At 49.8% G+C, this 27,501-nt stretch overlaps 2 protein-coding genes and 1 long non-coding RNA gene across 3 annotated transcripts in view; 1 reads left to right on the top strand and 2 right to left on the bottom strand.

Annotated features, from left to right (window-relative positions):
- Positions 1–1,629: 1,629 nt before the first annotated feature.
- SVBP (small vasohibin binding protein) lies at positions 1,630–8,639 on the bottom strand. The gene is made up of 2 exons (XM_054009455.1): positions 8,309–8,639; positions 1,630–3,626 (listed from the first exon to the last, which is right to left on the bottom strand). Exons 1-2 carry the CDS (start codon positions 8,423–8,425, stop codon positions 3,540–3,542), a joined length of 204 nt encoding a protein of 67 aa, XP_053865430.1. The 5' UTR covers positions 8,426–8,639; the 3' UTR covers positions 1,630–3,539.
- A 174-nt stretch (positions 8,640–8,813) lies between these two features.
- On the top strand, positions 8,814–12,821 carry LOC128825954 (uncharacterized). Its single transcript, XR_008442769.1, has 2 exons — positions 8,814–8,909; positions 12,515–12,821. It is a non-coding gene; the product is annotated as an uncharacterized LOC128825954 (long non-coding RNA).
- A 24-nt stretch (positions 12,822–12,845) lies between these two features.
- The window catches only part of LOC128825953 (tyrosine-protein kinase STYK1-like), a 32,821-nt gene continuing 18,165 nt past the window's right edge, over positions 12,846–27,501 (bottom strand). Inside the window, exons 5-9 of the mRNA XM_054008854.1 lie at positions 25,280–25,363; positions 24,544–24,761; positions 17,117–17,157; positions 15,793–15,889; positions 12,846–13,109 (exon numbers count right to left, since the gene is read on the bottom strand). Of these exons, the coding sequence (XP_053864829.1) occupies positions 12,860–13,109; positions 15,793–15,889; positions 17,117–17,157; positions 24,544–24,761; positions 25,280–25,363 (690 nt within the window). The 3' untranslated portion in view covers positions 12,846–12,859. The remainder of the gene's footprint in view (positions 13,110–15,792; positions 15,890–17,116; positions 17,158–24,543; positions 24,762–25,279; positions 25,364–27,501) is intronic.

Here is a 27,501-nt window from a genome sequence, read left to right on the forward strand (position 1 = left end):
CAAACAAAAATTGTTGGGCTCAGTACAGAAGTAACTGGATGAAATTCTCTCACCTGTGTTAAGCAGGTCAAACTACATGAACTAACGGTCCCTTCTGCTCTTGAAATCTAAGAATCTATAATGAGAACCCACATAAACAAGGACTAATCATCTTTAGGACAACCTGTCCAGCCATTTTATAGTCAGCATTGCTGAAGACATTAGTTCATGATGGATTGATTTAAATCACCAATTTTAATTATGATTTAAATCAGCAAGCAGGAAACCTTGATTTAAATAATCAAAGTTAATCATGTTTTGCATTTCTACATTTTAGTTACTTGCCTAAAGAAAGATTTAGTCTAATTTGTCAGTAACCATTAAAACATGTTAATTTGCAACTAAATATAGCCTTTATACAGGAACTCCTCGCTAAATGTTATGTTCCTGAAAAATGCGACTTTAAGCAAAACAATGTTAAGTGAATCCAATTTCCCCATAAGAATTAATGTAAATGGGGGGTTAGGTTCCAGGGAAATTTTTTTCACCAAAGGCTATATTATATATATATATATATATATATATATACACACACACACACACACACACACAGTGTATAAGTTTTAAACAAACAGTTTAATATTGGTACACAGCAATGATGATTGTGAAGCTTGGTTGAGGTGGTGGAGCCTGAGGGTGGGATATTTCCAGGGAATGCCTTACTGCTAAATGATCAGTTGAGCTCTCAAGGGTTAACCCATTGTTGTTAATGTAGCCTCACACTCTACAAGGCAGCAGGAATGGAGGGAGGGGAGACAGCATGGCAAACAGAGACACACACCATATGTGTGAAAGAGATGTGCATTGCCCCTTTAAGTACGCTGACCCCCCTCTAAGTACATTGCCTTTTTAAGTAGATCAGCAAGTTGAGACAGGAGCTGCTGCCAGGAAGCTCCCTCCGTCCTGAGCCCTGTTGTGTCGTGTCCCCCCCCACTCTATGGAAAGGGGGTAAGTGAGGGGTAGGAGCAGGGGGGAGGGAGACACCTTAACATTAGAACCCCCGCCCCCCCCCCCCCCCACACACACAGCAAGCAGGAGTCTCTGGGAGCAGCTCCAAGGCAGAGGGCAGGAGCAGCACATGGCAGTGGGGGGAGGGACAGCTGAACTGCTGGCAATTGATAGCCTGCTGGGCAGCTGCCACACAGGAAACTTAGGGGAATGGGGAGCTGCTGGGGGGCTGCTGGTCCACACTGGTTCCATGCCCCCACCAGCTCGCTCCAACGGGCTGGTCTTCCTGCAAGCAGTGGACAAAGTAGGTGGCTGCCAAACAACGTTATAAGGGAGCATTGTGCAACTTTAAACAAGCATGTTCTCTAATCGATCAGCAATGAAACAACGTTAACCGGGACGACTAAGTGAGGAGTTATTGTACTAAACTTAGTGCTTCTTTTTGCTAACCAGGAAGATACATTATCTATATACATTTAAGCAATTATGTAGCAGAACTTAAAAATATGAATAAATGTATCTTTTTATTATGGTAGAAAATGGCAAATGATGCATTTCTTATTTACTAGATGCTGGGTTTTTTTTACTTGTGATTTGTCAAACTCTATTTCAATGGAAATTCAAATAAAACTGCACAAAAACAGCATTTAAAAAATTACTTTAATCTATCTTAAACAGTGCTGGGTACACAAGGAAAAAAATTATCAAAATATTTTGCATTTAAAACTGATTTATTAAATGAAGGAAGCGTTATCTAAAGTTAGTGAATTGAACTAATTGTTCCAGATCTCATCCTCTCACACCTAATTTGTATTCATAGATTGAAAGAGGAAAACAAGCTTTCTTGCTTTGTCAACTCCCAATCGGTTTCTCAATTTTGAACGAACTAGCCATTGAAGTGAATTAGCTAAATACACAACAATGAAGAAAATATTCTCTCTGCACCTGCAGCAGAGGCTACTGCTGACAAAAGCTGATTTAGCTCTTCAACAAACGCTGGTTCCAGGGACTTAGCCAGAGACTTCCCCCAGTTCAGTGGTTTGACTTTCTTTAAAATTTGACAGCAAACATACTGCTTGTTATTTTTTGTATTTAATGTAATTGACTTTAAGGTACTATATGTTCAGGTGTTGATATAGATTTTCAATTTCAAATGTAAGTACATTTATTTTTAAAAAATAAATTGGTATTTAATTTAAATCAAAAATCCAGTTTTTGATTTAAATCAGATTTTTTACAATATCTTTAATCACTTTACTCATTAATTTGTATCCATCCTGCATCAGTCAGAGACACGGGGACACTCTTCTTTCACAAATCCTGGTCTTACAAACAGTGACACTTGTACTAAGTGCCCATTCAAGCGACTGCCAAAGAGGTGAGTAGTCTAATAAAGGTGACTGAATTTGAGCTGGGAAGATGAAGGGAATACAGGCAGAGATTCAAGCAGATGCATGTTTTAATACACACTTGTACTTAAATACCTGTAACAGAACCACTTGAATTTTTTTCAGTCAAAGTGAACATTTTCAGAAACACTCAGGAAGAACACAAGATACTGCTAGGCAGCCACAACTCCCCTTTCACAGAAGCCTCTTTTTGTTAGTGAGTTTCACTATCACCACTTTCTCAACACACAAGGGAAGAGGCGATGAGGGAGCTGCCTGGGCACAGCTTGCTCAAGCTACCGGCACCATGAGCAAGATGGAATGTGGTACCTATGGGGCTGTGAGGAGTGCATCTGCAAGCTGGAGGACAGCACGGGGTAGGTCCTACTAGGGTAGAGACTCTACACTCCATCTGCAGTATAGGAGGCTCACAAAGGTGTGACATGGCCCATTCATCACAATGGGAAGTTCTTAGCTGAATGAGCACATCCCCCCCAGATGAATACAGACAAACAATAGCTGAGAGGTATCAAATCCTGTCAGTGGGTACTCTCTTCCCAACCCTCCCCTGATCTCAGAGCTGTGTGCTAATGGCATGCTCTCTGCGTGTCCATTCTCTGCTCCCACGTTCTCAGCGCCCACCCAGTTACTGGTCGGTCTTGTATCCAGTAGCATTTAAAAGAAATGGGTGATAGTCTCATTCTCCTGGCCAACAGCTCACAGCTCCAACCATGACATCCTGCTTTTAGAAGACACTTCCCTTATGCGTCAGGACCAGGTAAGGGCAACCACAATTTTTATTTTAAAAAATGTTTATTTGTCAAACCAAAGTAATAAATACTTTTAAGAAGGACAGTGTTAAAACAATGAAAAATGTACCATCTTAACAAGGATGAACCAGAGGATTCTGCACTGCTGCTGGGAAAACTCCAGACAATGGGTCTGAGGCAGTTACAATGAAGGGCAGGTGGAGCAAGGTTCATGCCGTACAAGTGATCCTACCCCCTCTATATCTGCAAGTGTGCAGTTCTGTATGTTTTTTTTTATTATTGCCCATGGTCAGCAGAAAGATGCCTGGGAACACTGAGCTCTGACCACCACTCATCCATGTTGTTTCCTGGTCTAAAATGCCACTGGCAATCCTGGGATGGCAGACAGAGGGTCTCATTCTCCAGAAGCCTGCATCTGCTTGCAGAAGGCATCGAACTGCTGCTGTTCAAGCTCCGTCATCACTCTGTTCAGGGCGTAGATCTGTGCAGAGAAAAGAGAGGTGTCTGAGAATAACACTTGCCACGTAGGGCCGTAGTTTTCGTGCTGGGAGACTGAGGTCCTAGTCTGCTTCTAGGAATTGTCTCTTTCAAGCATTAAAGAAACTGTATCCATGCCAAGAGGCACCTCAACTTCTAACTACAAAGAGACCTTTGTCACTCTAAAAGTCACACTTGTCTCAAATGCTTTTACCTGCTACAAGTAACCCCCAAAGATTCCCATAGCTGAGGAGGAAAAATGATTTGCTGTTTTTTCAGCCTCCTTTCTGCACACTTGATGGTACAGCAGTCTAGCCAGTTTGTCAGGGTACACAGCTAGTCCCACCTGTTCAGTCAGTCACTGTCCCGTTTGTGGGTCTCTCTATATGGCAGAGGGGAAAGAAATACATGCGTTGAAATGTAAAGTGAGCCCCCTGGCCTGGACGATTTGGGGCAGGGGTCGCCCCCAAAGCCACATTTAACTCATTTCTGAAGGTGGCAGCATCAGTGGAGCACACAGTAAGGAAGAGCAGATCCCAGAGCTGCTGTGGCCATTGGCACGTTTGCCCTCAGCTAGAAGTGGGCTAGGGCTCCAAGGATGAGTGGGTTCTCTACAGACGAATGTTGAAGGCACTTTCAGGTTGACTGTAACTTCCCCTCTGCTGCCCTCCTGTGTTGATTTTCAAGGGAGCACATCTCATCAAGCTGCCACTGGGCTTTCTCCCAGATCACTTGAGTGCAACAGCTTTAACATCAGAGACCCACTGTTCAGATGCCCTCGCCAGAGCTCCTAATCAGGTGTCTGCTGCCAAAGCAGCACTTTGCACAGGAGAGAAGTGCTCTCTGCAACAAGCAGTATCTTTACAGCCGGAGAGAGCTATGGAGGGAGTGGATTACAGGTGCAGCCAGAAACAGACAGGCATTTTAAAGGACAACATTTAGTTGCTGCCATTGATCACGGAAACATTTTGGGAGGAGCAAAAGATCAGGAAAGAAAAAGTACGGAGATGGGAGCAAGAGCAAGCAGTGCTCCCAAGGGGTATGTCTACACTACAGCGGCACATCTATGGCGCTTCAGCTGTGCCATTGTAGCACCATGGCATAGCCACATCCCACAATGACAAAAGTGGTTTTTCTGTCACTGTAGTAAAAGCACCTCTCTGAGCAGTAGCTAGGTCTACTGAGGAATTTTTCCATTGAGTCTACAGTGGGGATTAGGGCAACCTAACTACATCAAACTGGACATGAAAGTCTTCCACAGCCTTGAACAACGTAGCTAGGTGGATCTAACTTTTAGGTGTAGACCAGGGTTACGAATGCCACATCATAGAATTACAGAATATTAGGGTTGGAAGAGACCTCAGGAGGTCATCTAGTCCAACCCCCTGCTCAAAGCAGGACCAACACCAACTAAATCATTCCAGCCAGGGCTTTGTCAAGCCGTACCTTAAAAGCCTCTAAGGATGGAGATTCCACCCCCTCCCTAGGTAACCCATTCCAGTGTTTCACCACCCTCCAAGTGAAATAGCGTTTCCTAATATCCAACCTAGACCTCCCCCACTGCAATTTGAGACCATTGCTTCTTGTTCTGTCATCTGCCACCACTGAACAGCCTAGCTCCATCCTCTTTGGAACGCCCCCCTTCAGATAGTTGAAGGCTATCAAATCCCCCCATACTCTTCTCTTCTGCAGACTAAATAACCTCAGCCTCTTCTCGTAAGTCATGTGCCCCAGCCCCCTAATCATTTTCGTTGCCCTCCGCTGGACTCCCATTTTCCCTCCACGGGAATCATGTGAGTCATCAACATTTAGGCACATGCTATGTGTGCAGCTTGGCAGTTCATTTGCCTACAGCATAAGAAGAAAAGTTCACTTGTGATAAACAATTCGTAAGAACAGAGCTGGAAAGTCCTTCTTCTATCACCCTTTTCCTACAATCCTAGGGGTGCAGTGTCATGCTCCCAGTCTCACTCCATTAGTTGGTGAAGGCAGCATGTAACCACGCATGGTGTAACTGTGCCCCCTATTGGTCCATGGGAATGGTATCAAGAACTTCAAGAGCAAACTCAGGAGCTGGAGGAGAGCAGCAAAGGCAAGAGGCATTTACAAGACAAGGAAGATTAGATGGGAAAGAAACAGCCCTCCAAGAACATGTTCAGATACAACATATGGCACCTTGCCTACACCGCATTTATTCATGTTTTATGCCATTATCAAGAACAATAAGGAAACTCATTTAAACACAGACAGGAAAGCAAGAGTTAAAGTTCTCATAGTCAAGGCCGCCGAGAGCAGGTTCGGGCCCCGCTGAAAAAAAATTTTTGGGCCCCCTAACAAGGGCGGACTGGCTAAACAAGGCCGACAAGGGGGAGCGAGGGCGGAAGCTGGGCCCGGAATTTTTTCAGGCCCCCCAGCAAGGGCGGACCGGCTAAATGGGACCGACGGGAGGGGAGGGGGGGGAGGAGGAGGAGGAAGAAGCCGGGCCCCTTTCCGGACCCCGGTAATTTGTACCAACTCCCCCGCTCTCATCCGCCCTGCTCATAGTAACTAGTTGACCTGCACTGCAAGCACTGTACTGGCTAATAACCTAACTGAAATGTTAGACATGAGGCAAGGCATTATGAGAACTCTAACTTTTAGATTTCCCAATTGTTTTACGTGGGCAACATTAATGGCACTTTACGTTGTTTCTACAGTTTCTGTTTGTCAGTACAGAAAAGAGGAGCAAAGGACTATTCCTTAGCATGTTAGAATTTAAATGGTCCCAATTAGGTTTTGCTATTCATACTTCTCTGGCCCTGTCTGCACAAGGGACATGGCTACCATTTGCCAGCTGTTGCCAATACCAGTGTAAGCAATGCTGAAACTCTTCTGTAGATGCCTCTCCAACTGCCAGTCTTCTCAATGCTGTGTGAGTCAGACTTGCTCTAAAGAGGTTTACACACTACAGGCGTGTGGTCTACACACATAGCTGCACCTTAACTAGCAATGTGATTTTAAACTGATTAGACTAGTGCAAAACCCCCTGTGGGGTTAGTTACTCTTAAATCTGGATTACATCAATTTAGCTTGTGTCAGTGAATGTACATGGACATGCAAAGCAGATAGAACCACTTTAATTCTAGTCAAGTTCTTATACTGCCTTTATCAGCACAGTATCAAGCCCCTTCCGGATGTGCATTACATGGTGTGAAAAGGGCATGCCTACACTTGCCATTTAAAGTGGAAAAAGTCCCTTTTTTCCACAAAAACCGTGGGAGCATCTATACTTGCCATAACTTTTTGCAGTGAAACTCAAAAGTTTCACCGCAAAAAGAAAACCACCTCCACGAGAGGCATACAGCTCTTACCCGTGATGCTTCTGCGGTGATGTGCAAGTGAAGACACGTTCTTCCAGTTTACACAGCTTTTAGCCTCCTGAGGATATCCCACAGTGCCTAGGTGACCACTCTGGCCAGCAGCTCTGCTGCTCTGTTGCCAGGTAAACAGACATCCACCCCTCCCCCTGTAAAGCCCTGGGAACTTTGAAACTCCCCTTCCTGTTTTCTTGGTAAGTACTCACTTATCATCTATCCAGGTGACAATGGCTGCTCCATGGAGCAAGTGATCCCTTGCTTGGAGCAATGCTGACTACTGGAGCTTATCAGTGTTTGGGGAGAGGAGGTTGTGCAGGGACCCAGGATGCCCCGCAATCACCCTCCACTTCCCACAAGACCAATCCTCAAACTGGAGAGAACTGCACTGTGGGATGGCTGCCCTAAAGCACTGCTCTCATCCACGGAAGTGCTGCTAATGTAAACACTCTCTGACTTTTTTTGCCTGAGGAAGTGAGTACCCAAACTAGTGCTTTTCTTTCACCGGTTCCCTATCACCGGTGAAACTTACAGCGCAAACACTCTGCAAGTGTAGACATACCCTAAGAGCTGTAATGTGGGATTTTAAGCCAACGTAAGTATGTCCAGGCAGGGGTTGCCCCAGTTTACAAAGGAAGTTTAGTTAAACTAGTGTAATTTTTGTATGTAGCCAAGTCCACAGTATTATGCTCACTGGTAACCCATCTACCCATAGGGCTCTCAGCATCACTAGCTGCAGTGGAGCTGAACTAGTGTTTAGTACTGGGTCTACAATGGAGTGGAGGAAGGGGACACTTCACACTTTTGCAGCTGTAGTTATATGGCTGGCCACATTTTGCAGCAAGGGAAGATTAACAAGGCAACAGCACAGCTGAAAAAGCAAGAGACAAGGGCTGCAGTCACAGGAAAAGGTAGAAACATGGTTTACATTCTTGCAGTGGGTGTTTCACTGAGAAATTCACACCATCTCCCTGTCACTGACTAGCCCACTGGCCACCTATAAAGACAGGCAGAAAACTTTGGAGGGTCCCGAGAGGGCGCAGAGTTTTAGGGGCTTGAGAATGCCTCAGAGATGGGTCAGTCACATTCTTTTATCGAGCCCGTCGCTGGGGGGTCAGACTTTGGTTTCTCAAGCTGCATTTCAGCCTCAGAGGGGATCAGGCGCCCACGCCAATCGGAAAGAGAAGGAGGGATGGGGAACGGCTATGGCCAGGCAGATTGTCTGTGCACACCCCCCCCGACAGCCGGGCCGGGCCCCAGCCGAGCCGAGCCGAGCCGAGCCCCAGCCGAGCCGAGCCGAGCCCCAGCCGAGCCGAGCCTCCCTCGCTCTCACCTCTGCTCTCTGCCTCTGCTTCAGCTCCTGCTGGGCGGATTTCTGCTTGGCCTTCTCCAGGCGGCTGATGGGCTCCTTGGGTTTGGGTTTCTCCTTCCGCCCACCGCCGGGCTCCATGGCGCCTTCCCCCGGCCCGGCCCGGCTCGGGGCCGGCAAGGGAGACAGCAGCGTCACGCCCTGGCCCCCCGGCCTGGCCCAAGCCCCCGCCTCCCCCCGTTCAGGGCGGCCGGGCTCACCCGGGCCGGTACCTGCCGCGCCGCTTACTCGCGAGTGTAAAATGGCGGGGGAGGGGCCGGTCCCATCGAGGACTCGGCGCTCGATTACTCGTACGTGACCTCGGCCGGTAGGTCGCAGGAGATGGGAAGCGCGCGCACAAATATGAGCGAGTGCGCAGGCGCGAGTAAACGCATGCCTAAACGTTGCGTGAAAATTGGATAATACGCAGGCACAGCACGGGGGGGAAATCGAGTATAGCCTTGCGCATGCGCATGAAGTCGCACCGAGAGCTGCGCAGGGCGCCAGCAGAGCCCAGCATCTCGTGGGGAACCGCCTAGCGCAGCGCCCCCTGGTGGGGGAAGGTCCTCTCGGAGCTGGGCCCGGGGTAGGCTCTGCAACGGGGCCATTGGGCTGGGGCTGAGGAAGCCCATTGGGGAATGGGGGTGCCTGGGGGGGGATTGGCGTTGGGGGTACCAGTTGGGTGGTGCCTGTGGGGGGGCAGTGTCCGTGGGGGGGGGCACAGCTCAGGGCACCGGAAGACATGCAAAGGGGGCGGAGCCAAACCACCAAAATGGGCAGATTTGAGCTGCGCTGGGACCCCGTACCCCAGGTCACTCACTCAGATTGGGCTCAGCTGCTCCCCATCACGCCAGCTGTTCCACCACCCAGATCCAGACAGGGGCCAAGGGGGGCCCAGGCCCTGGCCCCCTCCACCCATTGCACCCCTGCCGAGTTCAGTTTCTCAAAGTGAGGGTCAATGCCCCTTTGGCCTCCCCATCTCCGACCCTATGGCCCAGGTTTGTGGGGATGAGGGTGGGGTCTGGGTGCAGGTGCCAGAGGCATGGGCACTGGTGTCAGGCAGTATCAAGCCTGGCTTGAGAGCCCTGTGCTGTCTGTGTCCTTGCTGCCCCGCTCAAGCTCAGATTTCCCCTGGCAGAGGGAGGAGGTTTAATCTTCCTGCATCATGCATGTCTAAGAAAGCATCTGTCTCATACTCCCTACCTCCACACCCACATTCCTGCTCCCTTCCCCACATTAGCTATGCTGGTGATCGCCACCCAAAACCCACCAGGTGTTCTGCAGACCTTTGGAGAGGCCCGCAACCATGGGCCTTATGTAAACTGTTGCCCGTTGGTGGTGACCCAGTATTCAGAGCCTTTCTGCGTTGTTTTCATTAGAAGGAAAAATCAGTGACACAAGTCAGATATATCTTTGGCGAATCCTGTTTATTTACAAAGAATCTCTGCAAAGACCTTTTTCCCTCAACTCGGTAGGAATAAACAACAGGAAGTAGTTTCTTGCTCACAGTTTCCAAGTCTGCCCTTTCCATCAGTCCTGCGCCCAAGGAGCTCTGTCTCTGCTCCCTCTCAGGGCCACACATGTTCATCACTCACATGACTGATTCACTTGTTTTCTCTGCTTTAACACAGGCACACAGCTTGCCAAACCATTTCCTAGGCTCTGTGTTTGCGGTGACTGAACCTCACAACCCACATGGTTTAGCTTCTGACCAGGCCTTGCCTTGCAGCCAGTTCCTTGGGCAGTCGCTTCTTTTGTTTCCAGCTATCACTATGTAAAGGGGCTTAATTTAGAATGAAAGCAGAGTGCTTGGCACACCCATTGGCTTTAACAAGACCTGCGATTGGCTATAGATCAAAGACCTGCTTGATGGCCACCATTAATGCCTTCCAGCATAACAAGACTATCTGGGAGTGAGACTTGGCTCAATTCAGCTCCTGAAGTTTTTGGCCCATAAGCCTTCACACACGTGAGTCTTCTTATCACAACTGTCTTTATAGGCTGAACAGTGTGGTGCACTACTGCTCTGTATGGTGAAGAGATTCCAGCATGTAAACACCTGGATGCTATAACAGAAACAAAACTACGCTGAGCTCAATGGTTCCTGGTCTTCCCTTTCCCCTGGCTACTAGTGCCTTCTGCAAATGAAATCAAGTCTCCGAAGAGCTACCCGGAGGAGAAAATTGGGTGCCTAAATAAACATCTTGTTACTAATTTTTAAATGAGAACAGCCATACCGGGTCAGACCAATGGTCCATCTATCCCAATGTCCTGTCTGCTGACAGTGGCCAATGCCAGGTGCTTCAAAGGGAGTCAACAGAGCAGAGCAATTATCAAGTGATCCATCCTCTGTCTTCCAGACCCAGCTTCTGGCAATCAAAGGCTTAAGGATACCCAAAGCATGGGGTTGCATCTCTGCCCATCTTGGCTAACAGCCATTGATGGACTTATTCTCCATGAACTTCTCTAATTCTTTTTTGAACCCGCTTACACTTTTGGCCTTCACAACTGATCATGGCTTGGCCTCCCAAGACAGAAAGCACAAAGCTGGTCATGTGTAGAAAAGCCACTGCCCTGCATTAATTCTCTTCCCTCCCAATCTCTTCCTTCCCCCGCCTTTCAAGTTGGGAGGTCTTGTTTGTTTTTAAAACTCCAATACTTTGCCCTTCTCATCTGAAGATCTCAAAGCACTATCAAGCAACTAGCTCTGCCTCAGTGCCTTTGAAAGGGGTAACTGTTGCCGGAGAAACTGATACATAGCTTTAGGCCCACATTTTCAGATGGGGCCATTGCTTTGGTGGACCCAACCTGAGTCACTTTGGTTTTGATTTTTCAGAGATGGTTCCATTGATTCCGGCTGGAGCAGCTGGCATTCAGCACTAAATCAAACCATTTATGTCTCAAGTTAGGCACTAACTATCACTCGCCTCTTATGAAGGTGCCCAAGGTTGTGACCAGTTAATGGCAGAGCTGGACCTAAAAATCCTGGCACCCACTCTCCTGCTCTAAACACTAGACCAAGCTGCCTCCCTGGTTTGCAGTTTGAGGGTGGGATTTTATTTGTAATTAAGATGTGTTTTTACTGTTGGACCAGAGGCGGGCAAACTTTTTGGCTCAGGGGCCACATCGGAGTTGTGAAATGGTATGGAGGGCCATGTAGGGAAGGCTGTGCCTCCCCAAACAGCCTGCCCCCCGCCCCCTATCCACCCCATCCCACTTCCCGCCCCCTGACTACCCCCCTCAGAACCTCCAACCCATCCAACCCCCCCCTGCTCCTTGTCCCCTGACCGCCTGCTCCCGGGATCCCTGCCCCTATCCGCCCCCCGGAACCCCACCCCCATCCAACCCCCCTGCTCCCTGTCCCCTGACTGCCCCCTCCTGGGACCCCTGCCCCTATCCGCCCCCCGGAACCCCACCCCCATCCAACCCCCCTGCTCCCTGTCCCCTGACTGCCCCCTCCTGGGACCCCCTGCCCCTAACCGCCCCCTGGAACCCTCTGCCCTATCCAACCCCCCCTCCCTGTCCCCTGACCGCCCCCTCCCCCTAACTGCCTCCCTGGGATCCTACCCCCTATTCAACCCCCCCCAGCCCCTTTCGGAATGTGGCCCTGTGAACATGGGCGGAGGACTCAGGAGGAGCAGGGGCAGCCGTGCAGCTGGAGAGAAGCCGTGGTTTCCCCTTCAAAACGCCGCTTCTCTCCGGCTGGCTGTGCGGCCGCCCACTGCTCTTCCTGAATCCTCTGGCCGCGTTCCCCATGCTTCTGCCACCCACACTACCCGCCTGCTCCCTTGCCCCCGCAGTGCAGCCCTTCCCCCTCCCCCGCGTGGGGGGGGTGCCGGTGCTGAGTGCCCGGCCCTGGGGCTCCCTGTTGTTTGGGGCCCCGTGCCAGGGCACCCTGTGTTCACTGGTAAATCTGACCCTGAGCCACACCGCCCAGCCAGAGCCAGCCACGCCGCCTCTCTGCCAGCATGGCAAGCTGAGGCTGTGGGGGAGGGGGAACAGTGGGGGTGGGGCCAGGGCCGGCCGGGAGCCCAGGGGCTGGGCAGGACGGCCCCGCGGGCTGTAGTTTGCCCTCCTCTGTGTTGGACAGTGACCCAGATGCTTTGGCATAGGGGAGGGATATAAATTTTTATTCTTAGTGTGTTCTGTCAACTTCCTGGTTAATGCCAAGATCACTTTCTTGTTTGCTAGGGTTGCCAACCCTCCCAGTTTGGCCAGGAGTCTCTGGGAATTGGGCTTGATCTCCTGGAGGCTACTGAAACCAATCCGGGAGATTTTAGGTTGCTAAAAGTCCGGCGGCCCAGCAGGACTAAGGCAGGCTCCCTACCTGCCCCGGCTCCATGCTGCTCCCGGAAGTGGCGATATGTCCGGCAGCAGCTCCTAGAAGGAGGTGCAGCCAGGGAGTCTCTGTGCGCTGCTCCCACCCCGAGCACCAACCATAGGCGCCAACTTCTCCTTTCACATTTTAAAAATAATAAACATGGAAATATAAACTTTGCTGCAGTCACCTTCTCTCTACTTCTCTGCCGGGCTCTTTCACAGGGACGTACTGTTGTTGTCCGTGTTGTGCTTTAAACAAGGATCAGAGAGACAGAGTTCCAAGGGGACTTCCCCAGGTGACACCCCAGCAATGTGTTGGTAGTCACTGAAGACCAGCCTCTCCGTGGCAGTAAGTGGCTCTGCCCCATTTGCATGGGGCATGTGAGAGTCCAGCTGGTTGATCAGCTGTGAAAACGTAGGCCTCTTAGAAGCTTTCCACTGCCAGCAACTCCTCATGATACGATACCTGTCATTAGTAATAGATACAAGTTATATTTATGCACAAGCTTTGCTTGAAGTCAAGAGAACAAACCAAGAAAGAAGCAAAGTCCCATGGTGTATGTCTCTGCATTGAACTCAACACGTAGTGATAATAGCTTAGCTCTCGCATACTTAAATTGGCTGCTAGTCTCTGTAGCCAGTAGAGACCTTGGAGATTTAAAGGTACAAGTTAAATTCCACATGGTGGGTGACTGAGCTGTGTTCAGATGGATTCAGGGCACTTGGCAGGTCATGTTGCCTTTTGGATTCAGTTTGGTTCAGGAAAGTAGTTAGTAGCTGGGAGGCCTTTGGGCAATGGTGCCCTAAACTGTATTGATGATTATTTTCAGGGATGGTGGTTTAAAGAGGCTGGAGAACAGTGCATCCAATCCCAGTGATCCCTCCCCTCGCTTGCAGGTAGGGTACCTTCTCATCACTGGCAAGTGGGGGATTTTGTTCTATTGAGTGCCAACAGTTCTTGAGAGCACTGATGGCTCTCACTTGGTCTGGGAGAAGGCGAGAGAGAGATGGCGGTGAGAGCGAGTGAAGGAGCAACCTTCTGACTTACCAGACCCCCACAAGCCACGGCTGGCATTGAAAGCTGCCTTCCCCTTCCCCCTGCCCAGGTTAGATCTCTGCCAGTACACAGCATGGGGCTGGGCGTCTCAATCAATGGCTGTGCCTGGGGTAACTCTTCTGCCTTGTGTGTCAGCCTCTGGCAAATAGGTCTGGTCAATTGTCCAGGCCCCACCATCCAGGAGACTGGCAATGAGATGCCAAGTGTCTCTCATAAGCTGCAGGTGGCCAGTTCAAACCCTGCTGAGGTGGGAAGTTGTGCCCCTGCATGAAATGGGTTGAGTCTCAGTTCCCAGTGGGCATGTGCCCCTATCCCAGAAACCACCACAAGGATGGGGCCCACGTCTGCAGTGTCAGTGCAGAAGGCGCCATAGAGAGGGGGTCCCATTCTCACACTTGGGAGTGGTCCCTCCAGCTGAGGGCAGCCTGGGGAACGCTCGTACTGCTTCTGCCCCAGGAATTGATTCAGGGCTTCAGCTTCAAAATAATGAGCAAGGGGAAAACGGAGGCATGCAACACTTAGCTCCGGAGCTGATAAAAGAGCTTGGCGAGAGCGGGAAGGGCCATGCTAACAGAATGTCCATTAAAAACAATCAAGCCATGGCACTGCTTCGGGTTAGGGGCCAACGGTTTCAAGCATCGCTGGAGCAATCACATATGGTAGCTTAGCCCCATGTAGTGAAAAGGCTTGTTGCCATGAAACCTGCATGTTGTGAAATATACCAAGCTCAGGCTGACCTGAGAGTAGTGTAAAGAGGTAAGGACGAGTAGTGGGAGGACACACATAGGAACAGTCTCACTGGGTCAGACCAACAGTCCATCTAGCCCAGCATCCTGTCTTCCGACAGTGGCCAGTGCCAGATGCTTCAGAGGGAATGAACAGAACAGGGCAATTTTAAGCGATCCATCCCCTGTCATCCAGTCACAGCTGTGGGCATCTGGCGGTTTAGGGACCCCTAGAGCATGGGGTTGTGTCCCTGACCATCTTGGCTACTAGCCATTAATGGACCTATCCTCCGGGAACTTATCTAGCTCTTTTTTGAATTCAGTTATGCTTTTGGCCTTCACAGTGTCCCCTGGCAATGAGTTCCACAGGTTGACTGTGCACTGTGGGAAGAATTTTTTGTTTGTTTTAAATCTGCTGACTATTAATTTTTTGGATGACCCCTAGTTCTTCTGTTATGTGATGGGATAAATAACACTTCCTTTTCACTTTCTTCACACCATTCATGATTTTATAGCCCTCTATCATATCCCCCCTTAGTCATCTCTTTTCTAAGATGAACAGTGCCAGTGTTTTTAATCTCTTCTCATATGGAAGCTGTTCCATTCCCCTAATCATTTTTGTAGCCCTTCTCTGTACCTTTTCCAATTCTAATATATATATTTTTTAAGATGACACAACGAGAACTGCACGCAGTATTCAAGGTGTGGGAATACCATGTATTTATGTAGTGGCATTATACTTTCTGTTTTATTATTTATTCCTTTCGTAATGGTTGCTAACATTCTGTTCTCTTTTTTGACGCTGCTGCACATTGAGCAGATGTTTTTAAAGAACTATCCAGGATGACCTCATGATCTCTTTCTTGGTGATAACTAATTTAGATCCCATCATTTTGTATGTATAGTTGAAATTGTTTTTCCCAGTGCTTTATTAATGTAATTTGTGTTGCTCTGGCACCTTCCACCCACAGATCTCCAGGGACTTTAGGCATCAGGGAGCTTATGGCTCACAGCCCCCACTGGGGTGGGTCAGCCTTATGATGCCCATTTTACACAGGAGGCACAGAGAGGGGAAGAGACAGAAATCACAGCTGCAAACCCAGCCAGGCAGCCCTGGGCTCTAAGCACAAGGCTATCCTTCCACTATCCAGTCAGGTCCCTCCCCTAGTGCTTTTACAGATGGACTCTGCCCCATTGGAATCAATCAGTGTGTTACCATGGAGAGACCTGGGTCTTTACTGAGCAGGGCAGGTTCCGAGTGGCTAGTAAAGGAGCTGAATGGTCAGCCCAGAGCACAGTTATAGCTAAGGCCTCACGGTTAGAAGGTGCTGTGGTTGGATATTCTGTGGGGGTTACAAGTCACTTACAGATTGCTACCACACTGCTGTGGCTTCTGCATGCGGTGCTGACGCTGTAACCAGGATAACACTTCAGAGGGCAGCAGGGTCGGGTAAGGGGGAGCACCTGGGGAAGGAGAATAAGGAGCCATCAGCAGATTAGACCCCGAGTCTGCCAAGGAATTAAAGGGACCATGTCACTAGCTGGCCTGAGGACCAAAGGGAAGGGAATGTGTCCCCTGTCCTGGGTTACAGTGGGCTGGCTTGGACAGGTTAGAGGAGCCCTACTTGGTGACAACAGCTCCTAGGGGATGCAGCAGGCAGCCAGGGATTAGCTGGTATGTCTTCTCCATGCTGAACTGGAGGGATAAAGGAGGCAGGCTCACACACCTGCTCTGTGCTCCCCTCCCACTTGGAGGAGGGCAGGGGCTAGCCATTGGTGAAGGGCCTGAAGCCCATCACACCCATTAACTAGCCCAGGCCCTACTGCTCCTGAGTCCCCAGAGAACCTCAGGTGTGCTCAGGCTACCTCCACCTGTGTGCGGGGAGGCACAGAGCCCAAGGTGTTACAAACTCTCCCTCTGCAGTGCGGGGGCTGGAGGCTCAGGGTGCCTTTTCACTGTGGCTGTGACAAAGGACAAGTCAGAAATCACCTGCCTCACACACTGGTGTGTCATCAACCTCCCCACTACCCATTCGGAGCAGGGACCAGTCACTTTTACATGCTTCCTGCAGTGGTGTGTTTACCTCACTCCCCTCTAAGCTGTTGGCCCTTGCTGACATTTCAAGAGGGAGCAGAGGCGCAGACAGTTTAGTGAAGTCAGAGGCAGAGCCAGGGAGAAACCCCTAGGCCACACTCCGCACTGCCTGAATGCTGACGGTTTGATTGCATCATCACATTTGCAAAGGTTACAAACCAATATTTTTTCAGGAGGGCAGTGCTGTCTACTGGTTAGGGCACGGCGGGGAGATGCAGGGTCTGGGTACTGTTCCAATACACTTCACACCTGTCTCTCGGTTTTCCCACCTCTAAATTAGGAATGACACTTCCCTTTGCAAGGTGCTTTGGGATCCTCTGAAGGGACTAGAGAAGTGCTAAACATGTTCTCAAGCAATTTCTTAGGGAATCAGTTTTGGCATTTGGGGCATGACGGTTTGATTTGTACACAAGTCACTCAAAATTTAGGGGACTGGACGCAGGCCACCTTCCCAGAGCTGGGCTGCTTCTCTTCCAGATGGCCGGTGCAGTGGAGAGGAAATGCGGACATGCCAGTGGTGTGATGGGATCTCTCCTTGAACAGTTATTGATCAATTCAGTTACAAGAACAAAGACGAGGGAGATGAGAGCAGTTACCGAGTGTGATCATTTCATACAGCAGAATCCCAAACGACCATCTGGGGAGAAAACATGAGTGAGACAAAGTCAAAACAGCTCCTCTCATGCATTTAAAAACCCGAGTTTGTTCCAACAGCCTCCTCCTTTCCACACCTTGTATCTATGGCTCCTTAACCGCACCTGTGCTCTTGCGCATCCCTCCGTCCCGCAGGAGTCATGTGGCTGCCACCTAGATGGATGGCACTGGCCCTTGAAAGAGGCCTACCCCTGAGAGGGAACCCAGGTGTCCTGCGTCAGGGGCTCTGTTATTTTGCCTAACTAAGATGGTTGAGTGGCCTGACCCTGTTGCATCACTGAGTGCAGTCACGAGAGATGCATGAAGATTGTGGGGTGGAAATAGTGACTGTTCTGCAAACACCAGTTTCTGTCTGAGGTTCAAGTGCTGGGATATCATCGGCTGAGAGTGGCTACACTAGAGAACTACAGCAGTGCAGCTGCATCGGTACAGCAGTGCCGCTGTAAGCTCTCTAGTATAGCCATAGCCTCAGAAGACCTGAGTTTTCATCCCCAGCCCTGCCACTGGCCTGCTGGGTGACCTGGGGCCAGTCACTTCCCCTCTCCGTTTCTCTGCTTGCCCTTTGTCTTCTACATTTAGACTCAGATTTCAGGGCAGTGACTGTCTCTTTTCATATGTTTATGCAGCACCCAGCACAATGGGGCCCTGAGCTCAGCTGCCACTGTAACACAAATGACTGGTTCCAAAGCTCCAGCATCCACACAGGATATTCTGGCCTTTGCTGGTTGCTGCTTTTTGTCCAATATTTCTGAATAGCAAATAGATTAGCTGACAATCCCTGGGTTCCTGGCAGTGCCCAGCTGCATTCAGCAAATACTATTCCCCCATCTCTGGAGAGTGCTCTGCCTCCCAGTGCGGAGTCCACAAGACCTTGATTCTGACCCACGTGTGGCTGGCTCCAAACTCTATGTTCTCAAGCACAGTGACTGCATTCTGCACTGGGTGTTGCGCCAGGCATTCTCAAAGGCTACAGATCAAGTTATATGCTATTAGGCTACCTGATGTGCCAGTCCACCAGTGTTGGACCTCTGGTCCATTGACACCCCATTAAAGCCCCTTAGCTTTGCTCACCCTCTCTCCAGTGAAGCCTCCTGACCTAGACAGCCCACTCCAGAGCCTGGCCAATCAAGTTTTACTGCTTCAGTTGATTACAGGGATGGTGATGAGTTCAAGCCTTTTTACAGCACTCGGTAAGAATGGGCTATGCTGTGACCAGCCACACACAAATATATCAACCTCCCATGGGTTTCTTGGTCACCCTGCTTCCCCTAGCCCTGGAACGTCCCCTTATTTTAGATAATGCAATAACTCTTATTCAGACTGGAAATAAAGTATAGCATTTTAACTGTGAAGGTAATCAACCACTGGAACAGTTCCTCAAGGGTCGGGGTAGATTCTGCATCCCTGTCCATTTTTAACTCAAGATTGGATGTGTTTCTAGAAGATCTGCTCTGGGAATTATTTGGGGGCAGGTCTCTCAGCGGTGCTGTACAGGAGGTTGGATTAGATGATTGCAATGGCCCCTTCTGGCCTTGGAATCTATGCATCGTAAGTTGGATTCCATTTTCTTGGCAGTTCCTTGTCCCTTCATTTTAATCCCCTCTTCTCTGACCAGGCTTTCTTCTCCACAGCACTTTATCCAATAACCTTCAGCCTCCCAGGAGGAGACCTGCGTGACCCCTTTGAGGGAAGTCTCCCTGCCTGTCACACCCTCTCTGCTGGCAATGGAGCTGGCATAGGCAGAGGCGCCTATGCCACCAGGTGCCTAACCCTGCTCAGAGCAAGTCTAAGCAGTGCAGTGACACAAATGCTGGTGTCTTCTCTGCATTTACTCCCTGTGAAGCTGCAATGAAGGGAGATGGCCCCACAGCCTGGTGCAGACACAGTCACAGTGCCATGGCTAGAGTGCAGGAAAGCTAGCAAGCAGGTCTGTTTACACCACCCTACCTCCCCACTGTCTCCAGGATCGCTCAGCAAGTCCTCCAGAGGAGCCTAGCTGCATCTAACTTCAGTCTCCTCTGTGCTAAAAATTTCCTGATCAAACCTCTCCGCTCCTTCCACAGCAGTCAAGGCACTTTAGGTCACAATTATTTGAAATCCTCACTCAGTCCATATCCAGTGACTCAGTGCACTAAAATGGCTTTTGAGCAAGGCAAGCACTAAGCTCAGTTGAACTTTGCCAGTAAACTACCCACCAAAGGCAACAGGCTTGCGCTAGTGAAATATGGCTGATAAAACTCCATCACCACAAATCCTTTACTCAGTGCTGGCTTATCTCTCATAGCACTGCACTTCATTAGTGACAAAACCCTCAAAGTGATTACTTTCCAGTGCACCTTTATTTGCTCAAAAACACGTGGTATGTTTAGTCTGGAGAAAAGAAGACTGGGGGAGGGGGGAAGCAACTGATAACAGCCTTCAAATATGGTAAGGGCTGTTTATAAAGAGGACAGTGATCTGTTGTTCTCCATGTCCACTGAAGGCAGGACAGGAAGCAATGGGCTTAATCTGTAACAAGGGGGACTTAGGTCAGATATTAGGGAAAACTTTTACTATAAGGACGGGTAAGCTCTGGAACAGGCTTCCAAGGGAGGCTGTGGAAGCTCCATCATTGGAGCTTTTTAAGAACAGGTTGAACAAACACATGTCAGGGATGGTCTAGGTCAGAGGTCGGCAACCTTTCAGAAGTGCTGTGCCAAGTCTTCATTTATTCACTCTAATTTAAGGTCACGTGCCAGTGATACATTTTAACGTTTTTAGAAGGTCTCTTTCTATAAGTCTATAATATATAACTAAACTATTGTTATATGTAAAATAAATAAGGATTTTAAAATGTTTAAGAAGCTTCATTTAAAATTACATTAAAAGGCAGAGCCCCCCGGACCGGTGGCCAGGACCCGGGCAGTGAGAGTACCACTGAAAATCAGCTCGTGTGCCGCCTTCAGTACGCGTGCCATGGGTTGCCTACCCCTGGTCTAGGTTTACTTGGTTCTGCCTCAGTGCAGAGGGGTGGACTTGACCCCTGGAGGTCCCTTCCAGCCCACATTTGTAAGATTCTAAGGTTCTGTCCATGACTCCTTTCACATAAGAGGTCCATTTGCGTTAGCAAAAGGCAACCTTCTCGTGACAGACAGTAAATTAACCTAATGCAAACTAGAGACTCTAAACAGTAACAAGAGAGTATCTGCCATTGCCAGAAGGTTTAGCAGGTTCTAAAGGGTCACATGATTTTTACCAGGGTAGATTTCTGGGCAGACAGTGCTAAACATTCCTTGGGGACAGCCATTTGAATTGGTTTGAAAATTCTCTTTGCCCGGGTTCATGCTCCCTTTGTATTAGCTCTCCAGGGTTAGTCTAGAGGATGTGTCTTTCTGGCAAGGAGAGGGAATTTAAAGCAAATATTGCAGAACATTTTCATAGAGTCATTCATAGATTTTGTTAAGCCAAAAGGGACCAGTTGGTCATCCAGTCTGACTTACTGTCCAGTAGGCCAGAGATGACAGTTAACCCTGTATTGAGCCCAATAACTCGTGTTTTACTAAAGCAGATCTTATAGAAAGGCATCCAGTCATGATCTGAAGACACCAAGAGATGGAAAATCCACCACTTCCTTGGGTCATTGGTTCCAATGGTCAAACACTGTTAAACATTTGTGCCTTCGTTCTAATTTGAATTTATCTGGCTTTAACTTCCAGCCATTGATTCTTATTCTGCTTGTGCTTGCTAGATCGAAGTGCCCTTTAGTCCCAATCCCTGGTATTTCTCCCCAAGAAGATACTTACATCCTGCAATTAAATCACCCCTTGACCTTTCTGAGAAGCTAAACAGATTGAGCTCCTTAAGTCTCTCACTGTAAGGAATTTTCTCCATCCCTGGAATCGTTTGTGTGGCCCTTCTCCAATTTTACCAATATCCTTTTTAAATTGTGGACTCCAGAACTGGGCACAGTATTCCATCAGTCTCACCAATGCCATACATAGAGGTAAAATCACTTCCCTACTCTTACTCCCTACCAAGATCCCATTCGCCTGTTTTGCCCCAGTGTTGCACCAGAAGCTTATGTTCAGTTGTTTGTCCACTCTGCCCCCTAAATCCTTTCGGAGTCCCTGCTTTCCAGGATACAGTCCCCCATTCTGTTGGTCTGGCCTGCATCCCTTGGTCCTAGATGTATAACTCTGCATTTGGCTGTATTAAAACATACTTTGTATGAATGGGCCCAGCCTACCAAGTGATCCAGATCACTCTGTGTGGCTGCCCCGTCATCATTATTTACCCCTCCATTGATCTTTGCTGATAAAAAGATTGTCATTCGCACATTTTATATTTACTTCCAGATCATTGATGAAAATACTGAATAGCATCAGACCTAGAACTGATCCCTGCAGAACCCCACTAGAAATACCCTCCATTCAGCGGTGGCTCCAGGCACCAGTGCTCCAAGCGCGTGCCTGGGGCAGCAAGCCATGGGGGGCACCCTGCCGGTCCCTGCGAGGGCGGCAGTCAGGCAGCCTTCGGCGGCATGCCTGCGGGAGGTCCGCCGGTTCCACAGCTTTGGTGTACCTGCTGCCGAATTGCCACCAAATCCGCAGGACCCGGGACCTCCTGCAGGCAAGCCACCGAAGGCAGCCTGCCTGCCGTGCTTGGGGCGGCAAAAAAGCTAGAGCCGCTCCTGCCCCCATTTGATAACTATTTCCCATGGACAACTGCCTTTTGGGATCTATCAGTTAGCCTGTTCTTAATCTAACATGTCCTTCATTGATATTGTCTAGTGCTAATTTGTGGAAGGTCTGAATTCAGAATCAGAATTGTGAGCATTGCCACAGAGTTATGCTTATCCAGTCAGGGAGTGGAATCCTAGTACATGACACCTATGTGTCCAATAAGAGTGCTCAATTTTGAATACTTGCAACATGTGGTTTGCAAACACTGTACAGGTCGAGAATTAGCATTTGGGGAGTCGCTCTGAACTGATGATCAGTTATCAGTGTCGCTCTGTCTGCAGCCAGTTTAAAGACAGAAATAGAGGCTTGAGACCCTGTCTGCTTCAGCTCTGCCTGGGCTGTGGGGTCCCTCTTTCCCTTGCTTGTGAGGCCATGTGGTGAGCTACACAGGCTCCAGGAAAAGGTGATTCAGGTAGAAGGCAGCAGCAGAGAAATGAGCCCAAAGATTTGAAATGGGACTGGGATGGGAGGAGCTGAGAGCCCTGTTAGTGGAGCTAACCTCTGTGCATCCTGTGATGTATGGGATCAGATGCAGGAGAACCAGGTAAATACAATTTTCAGGGTATTTCTACCCTGATTACAGCAGAGGAATCTCATGAGAAGGGACTGATCAAAATCTCATCTCAGAGAATCAAACCTGTGAACCCTTTGAGACTCCCCCAGCACTAGGTGTGTTAGGATACTGAGCGCAGGGAGTGGTGGAGAGAAAAACTTTGCTGTTTGAAACTTCAGGACACCTGCGGTCACCCTATCTGCCTGGGGCATCCTTAGCAAAGCAGGAGGCTCGCGAGCATGGGCAGCGGGTGAACCTCCCCTTTGGGGAGGTTAGCTCCAGGCCCCACCCCTTCCACCGGAGCCCCTGCCCACCGGAGCTCCGAGCCCTCCCCTGCCCCCCCCCAGCCAGAGGAACCCCTGCTGGCTTCAGGGGAGAGGGGGAGCGAGGGTGGGTCTTCAGGGTGGAGCATGGGTGAGGCCATGGCCTGGGTTAGGGGAGGCTTAGCCTCCCCTGGCCTATGATATCTGCTGCCCATGCTCGCGAGGTATAAAACTCACTCTCAGAAGAGCTACCCTTAGGCAGAGACTGAGCTCATGGTCTAATGATTAATTTTCCAAGAGAAAACACTCGTTGAAACCTTTGCCACATTAAATCCTGTAGAAACAGCTCCTGCAAACGAACATTCTCTCCTCACAGCTAAGTTTGTTCATCACAAGAAGCTTCATTCCCCTTCTAGTCTTCAGGCTTAACCTAGCTGATAAGAGTGAAGCTGTTTTTGCGCCGTATACATCAGTAATCGCAGAGCTGGGGCCTTCTGGCTATTATCAAACCGCCTGCAGAAGAGCAAGGGGCAGCTGTAGGTTTCTACTCTGAAAGGGAGGGGGAATATCAAGAACAGCAGAGGGCTGCGGCAGCTAGAAGTGGAGGTCAGGAGTGTAACATTATCTCAGACCTATCTCAGCTTCCCATGCAGGAAGCTCTATCACACCAAACTACTCTTCAAGCACGCTTAGGTGGCAGGTCATTGTTAGAGGGTTCTGTGACAGGGCTTACCCCCATCACCTGCAAGGCAAGGGAAAGAATCCCAGTTCGTCATGCTCTGGTGATTAACCAATTGTCTCCTGGCCTGAGGAGGTGGAGCTGGGCCTTGTAAGTGGACCGAGGGAGCTCAGAGGAGACAGGTCTCTGCCGGAGAGAAGCCCCAGGATAGGGTTTAACAGACAGGAAACAATGGAGAAGAACTCTAGAGGCGCAGGTCTGGCCCCTGCAGGGGAGTCCTGAGGCAGAGCCAACAAGGGATCTGCAGCGGAGCCTGAAGGGGGCGGAAGGGTTCTGAGTCTGAAGATTTGTTTGGACTTTCGTTACCCTGGAGTGGTTTTGATTTTCATGTGATTTGGCCAGTGGGCCAAGCCAGAGTACCCAGAGGAGGAGCCAGGAGAAGATGCAGGGCTGAGGGAAAGCTCAGTACAGTGCACCATAAACAAGGACCCCAGGAGATCAGAGAGGAGGTGAGGACACACCACTGCGGATTCAAATCACTGCCAAGAAGAGGGAAAAGTGCTGCTAGGAGCTGGAAGGGGCTTGTGAGATCTCCCTAGATCAGGGATCGGCAACCTTTTGGGCCGGTTTGTTTACCTGCAGGTTCAGCCGATCGCGGCTCCCACTGGCCGCGGTTCGCTGCTCTAGGCCAATGGGGGCTGTGGGAAGCGGCGGCCAGCACATCCCTCGTCCCGCGCCGCTTCCCGCAGCCCCCATTGGCCTGGAGCGGCGAACTGCAGCCAGTGGGAGCCGTGATTGGCCGAACCTGCTGACACGGCAGGTAAACAAACCGACCCGGCCCACCAGGGTGTTTACTATGATGAGCCACGTGCCAAAAGTTGCCAATCCCTGTCCTAGATGCTAGCACGGGGTGTGCACTCCCCAGTGAGCACTGTTTCTAACATGCTTCTCACAGCACACAGGACTGGAGCTTGGCAGCCCCTCAGGAACCCTCCTGTAAGGCCTTAATCTAGCCCAAGCATCTAGGCTGTTGGTGCCCAGGTTTCCCCTAAGAGCCGGCATGCATTTCCTTGGCTGCCCCTCTGCTATTCCCCAGTCAGCTCTGGAGAACAACTTGGTTTTGGGTGTGCTCTAGCCGGCGTTAATAACTCACACGTCACCCTTGGCTGTGACTGGGTGCTTCAGGATCCTTTCTGGTGGCAGCCACTTGATGGGCACCTCAGCTGCTTTCCTAGATGGCAGCATGCCCCTGCGGTAGACCTCTCCCGCGAGCCCCAGGCCGCAGAGCCGAACTGTCATATCCTGGTGGATCAGGACATTTCGAGCTGCTACGTCGCCATGGATCAGCTTCTGGCTCGCTGTCAGATATTCCTGAAATTAGAAGAGCCACGTTTGCAAAGGAGACTTTGGGACTGCGTGAGTAGCAAGTGGTCTGCCACCCCTGGTCTCAGCAGCCACAGTGTTAACTACTGCAACTGCGCTCTCCCGAATGGGGATCCTGCCTGTGATCTAGAATGGCTGAGAGGTTAAGGCGTTGGCCTGCCCATGGGCATATCTGTGCAAATTCCAGCCCCCTTTCTGGCAGCATTACTTAGCTGAATCCTACATTTGCCTTGTAGGGAAGGGGCTGTAATGCTCCAAGAGATCCCTTCTGTTCTCAGTATGATCTATGTGTTCTCCCAGCTGGGAACTGAGCTCAGGAACATCCTGTAGGATCAGCTAAATAAGACAACAGCTGTGGCGAGGTTTTGCCCATTGATTGTCCTCCAGGTCTAAGATCACCACAGGAACGAGCCATGCTTTCTTCTCTAAAGATTAATGAATTGACCTTGAAATAAACAAACCAGTGTATTTGCCCCACTCCCCTCCCCTCCATATGCAACACTTACCAGTCCGCGTGCAATTTGGATTGCCATGGTGAACACGCTCTTTTCTGTCAGCTCATAAAGATGCCCCTTAATGGGTAAGTCCCCCTACCAAGTCAAAAGAGGAAGAGACAGTTCACTCAGGCAGCCTCCGCCTCCCCACAAACACTGCCATGTTCTACAACAACTTCCGCTTGGGATTGCAATAATTACATTCTAATCCAATTGAAACTGCAGACAAGACAGGGAAGTCTAAGGATCAGGACCCTTTCGGTTTTAACCCCCCCTCCCCAATTTGAGTGTCAGAATTCCACTTCTCCCCTTTTCCCTGTAAACCAGGCGGCTAGCCCACCAGCCTGGGAAGCATCACACCAGAGTTTGTCTCAGGCTGTCACCTCAGGGCACAATGTATTGGTTAACCAGAAAACAGGCAAAATACCTAAATGCAATAATTCCTCTGGTTATAGTTCCTAGTTGGGTATTCTTTGCTCTGCTCAAAACTCTCTTCTATATGCTGCAGTACAAAATAGAGCCATTTGGGTTGGAAGGCAGTCGGGACCTCTCGTAAATCGTCTAGTTCCTACTCTCTGCTTTGTGGTAGGACTAGGAGAGATTTGATTATTCCTAAAGAATTCCCAATATCTACGGTAGGTCTAGCTAGGGCACCAGTCACCACATAGTATTTAGGAATAATCACATCTAGTCTTGAGTATGTTTAACATGAATTCCTATCTCCTGTAAAGCACATTTATAGATGTAACTATCGTAAAAAGCATATCTTATGCTCTGTAGAATTTCAGTGATATCTGCTCACTTTACTGACACAATTAAGTTGTTATTCATTTTCACACTGCAGTTATTTGAAAGAGACTTGGATTCTGTTTGATCTCATGCATGAACAGAACTGTCATCTAAACCCTGACAGCAGAAGCTTTCTTACTAGTGATAATGCAGAGGCAGAAAGCACAAGGCATTCAGAAACAATGCTGATGAGGTGGAATAAGAATCCAGACAGCAAAAATGGGATTTCGGAATTTGTGGTGCTGGCAGCTAGAATGAGTCCTGACTTACGCTGTAAAGTGAGCAAGTTCCACTCAGAAGTAGAGAGAATAAATGAGCCCTCACATTGTCAGATTTACGGGCTGTTCTCAGAGTACAGCTGCAGTGTCCAGACTCTGGGCCAGTAAAAGTTCTGCAGCAGCTGCTGCCTGGGGCGCTGGATCCCCTGGTGTCCCGAGAGAGGGACATCGTGGGCCAGGTACAATAGCCTGCGGTGACACTTCTGGGCCACCACCAGCTGCCTCCTGATTTCCCCCAGTTCTACATCCCCTTGGGGAGCCCATTCCCGGTACAGGAATCCCTTTTCCCATAGGAATCTTTCCCTGCAGCCTTCTCCAAGGGGGTTTGCAGCGCTGTGGCCAGCCAGTTCCCTCTGCTTCTCCAAGGAGGGATCCCTCTGCAAATTCAGAGAAATTCAGCTGCTGGGGAAGGGAGTGGGACCTGCTCCCTCTCGCTGGCTGGGCCTGGGGTCACAGCTCTGCTGAGCTCTGTCCCTAATAGCCCCCTCCCTGCCATGGGATCACTTCCCAGCAGCATGTCTGGACCAGGCAAACCTGGTTGGCAGCCAGCCTGCCCTGCCAGTGTCCCCCCACTCAGCTGGGGTCTCAGCTCCCACCATGCTCACCGCTGCCCTTGCTGTCCCAGTGGGGTCAGGCAGTGAGCTCGCTGCTTTGGTTACAGCATCAGAGCCAGCGTGGCCCCTTCTCCGGTGTGCAGGGAGGCGGGGAGCATCTCTCCCTCCCGCTCAGCCCCAGGGGTCTGGTTACAGACAGGCAGGTACCCTGAGCCTAGCAGCTCCTCCCCACTGCCATCCAGGCCATTTGCACTTTTACTGACCCCTTCAGTCTCAGCCGATTGGTTCCCTGGATTCAAATTCAAATTCTTGGCCATTACAGGAGCAGGGCCTGGATCCTGTCCCAAAGAGACACAGTCATCCCCCAACAGGATCTCACAGCTGATACCTTGGAAAACCCCAACTACCAGCCAGCCCGGCCCCTCCTGGGTCTGCACAGGGATCCAGGCCATAGGCAGGATGAGGGGCTTCATCCCGGGGACCTTCACTCAGGTCACACAGCCCCAAGAGGGCTAAAAACTAACTTTAAAAAAAATGAAAACTGAGATTCTCATGGAATAATATGACTCCAGGAACTTTTTCCACAGGTCAGATTAGCAGGGGACTTGCAGGT

The sequence above is a fragment of the Malaclemys terrapin genome, chromosome 19 (assembly GCF_027887155.1).
Source record: "Malaclemys terrapin pileata isolate rMalTer1 chromosome 19, rMalTer1.hap1, whole genome shotgun sequence".
Classification (NCBI taxonomy): Eukaryota; Metazoa; Chordata; order Testudines; family Emydidae; genus Malaclemys; species Malaclemys terrapin.

Excerpts from the sequence above, each read along its gene's own strand:
- SVBP (XM_054009455.1), bottom strand. The coding sequence starts at position 8,425 with ATGGAGCCCGGCGGTGGGCGGAAGGAGAAACCCAAACCCAAGGAGCCC. Across the intron at positions 3,627-8,308 it reads AGCAGAGGCAGAGAGCAGAG|ATCTACGCCCTGAACAGAGT; the intron begins GTGAGAGCGAGG and ends TTCTCTGCACAG.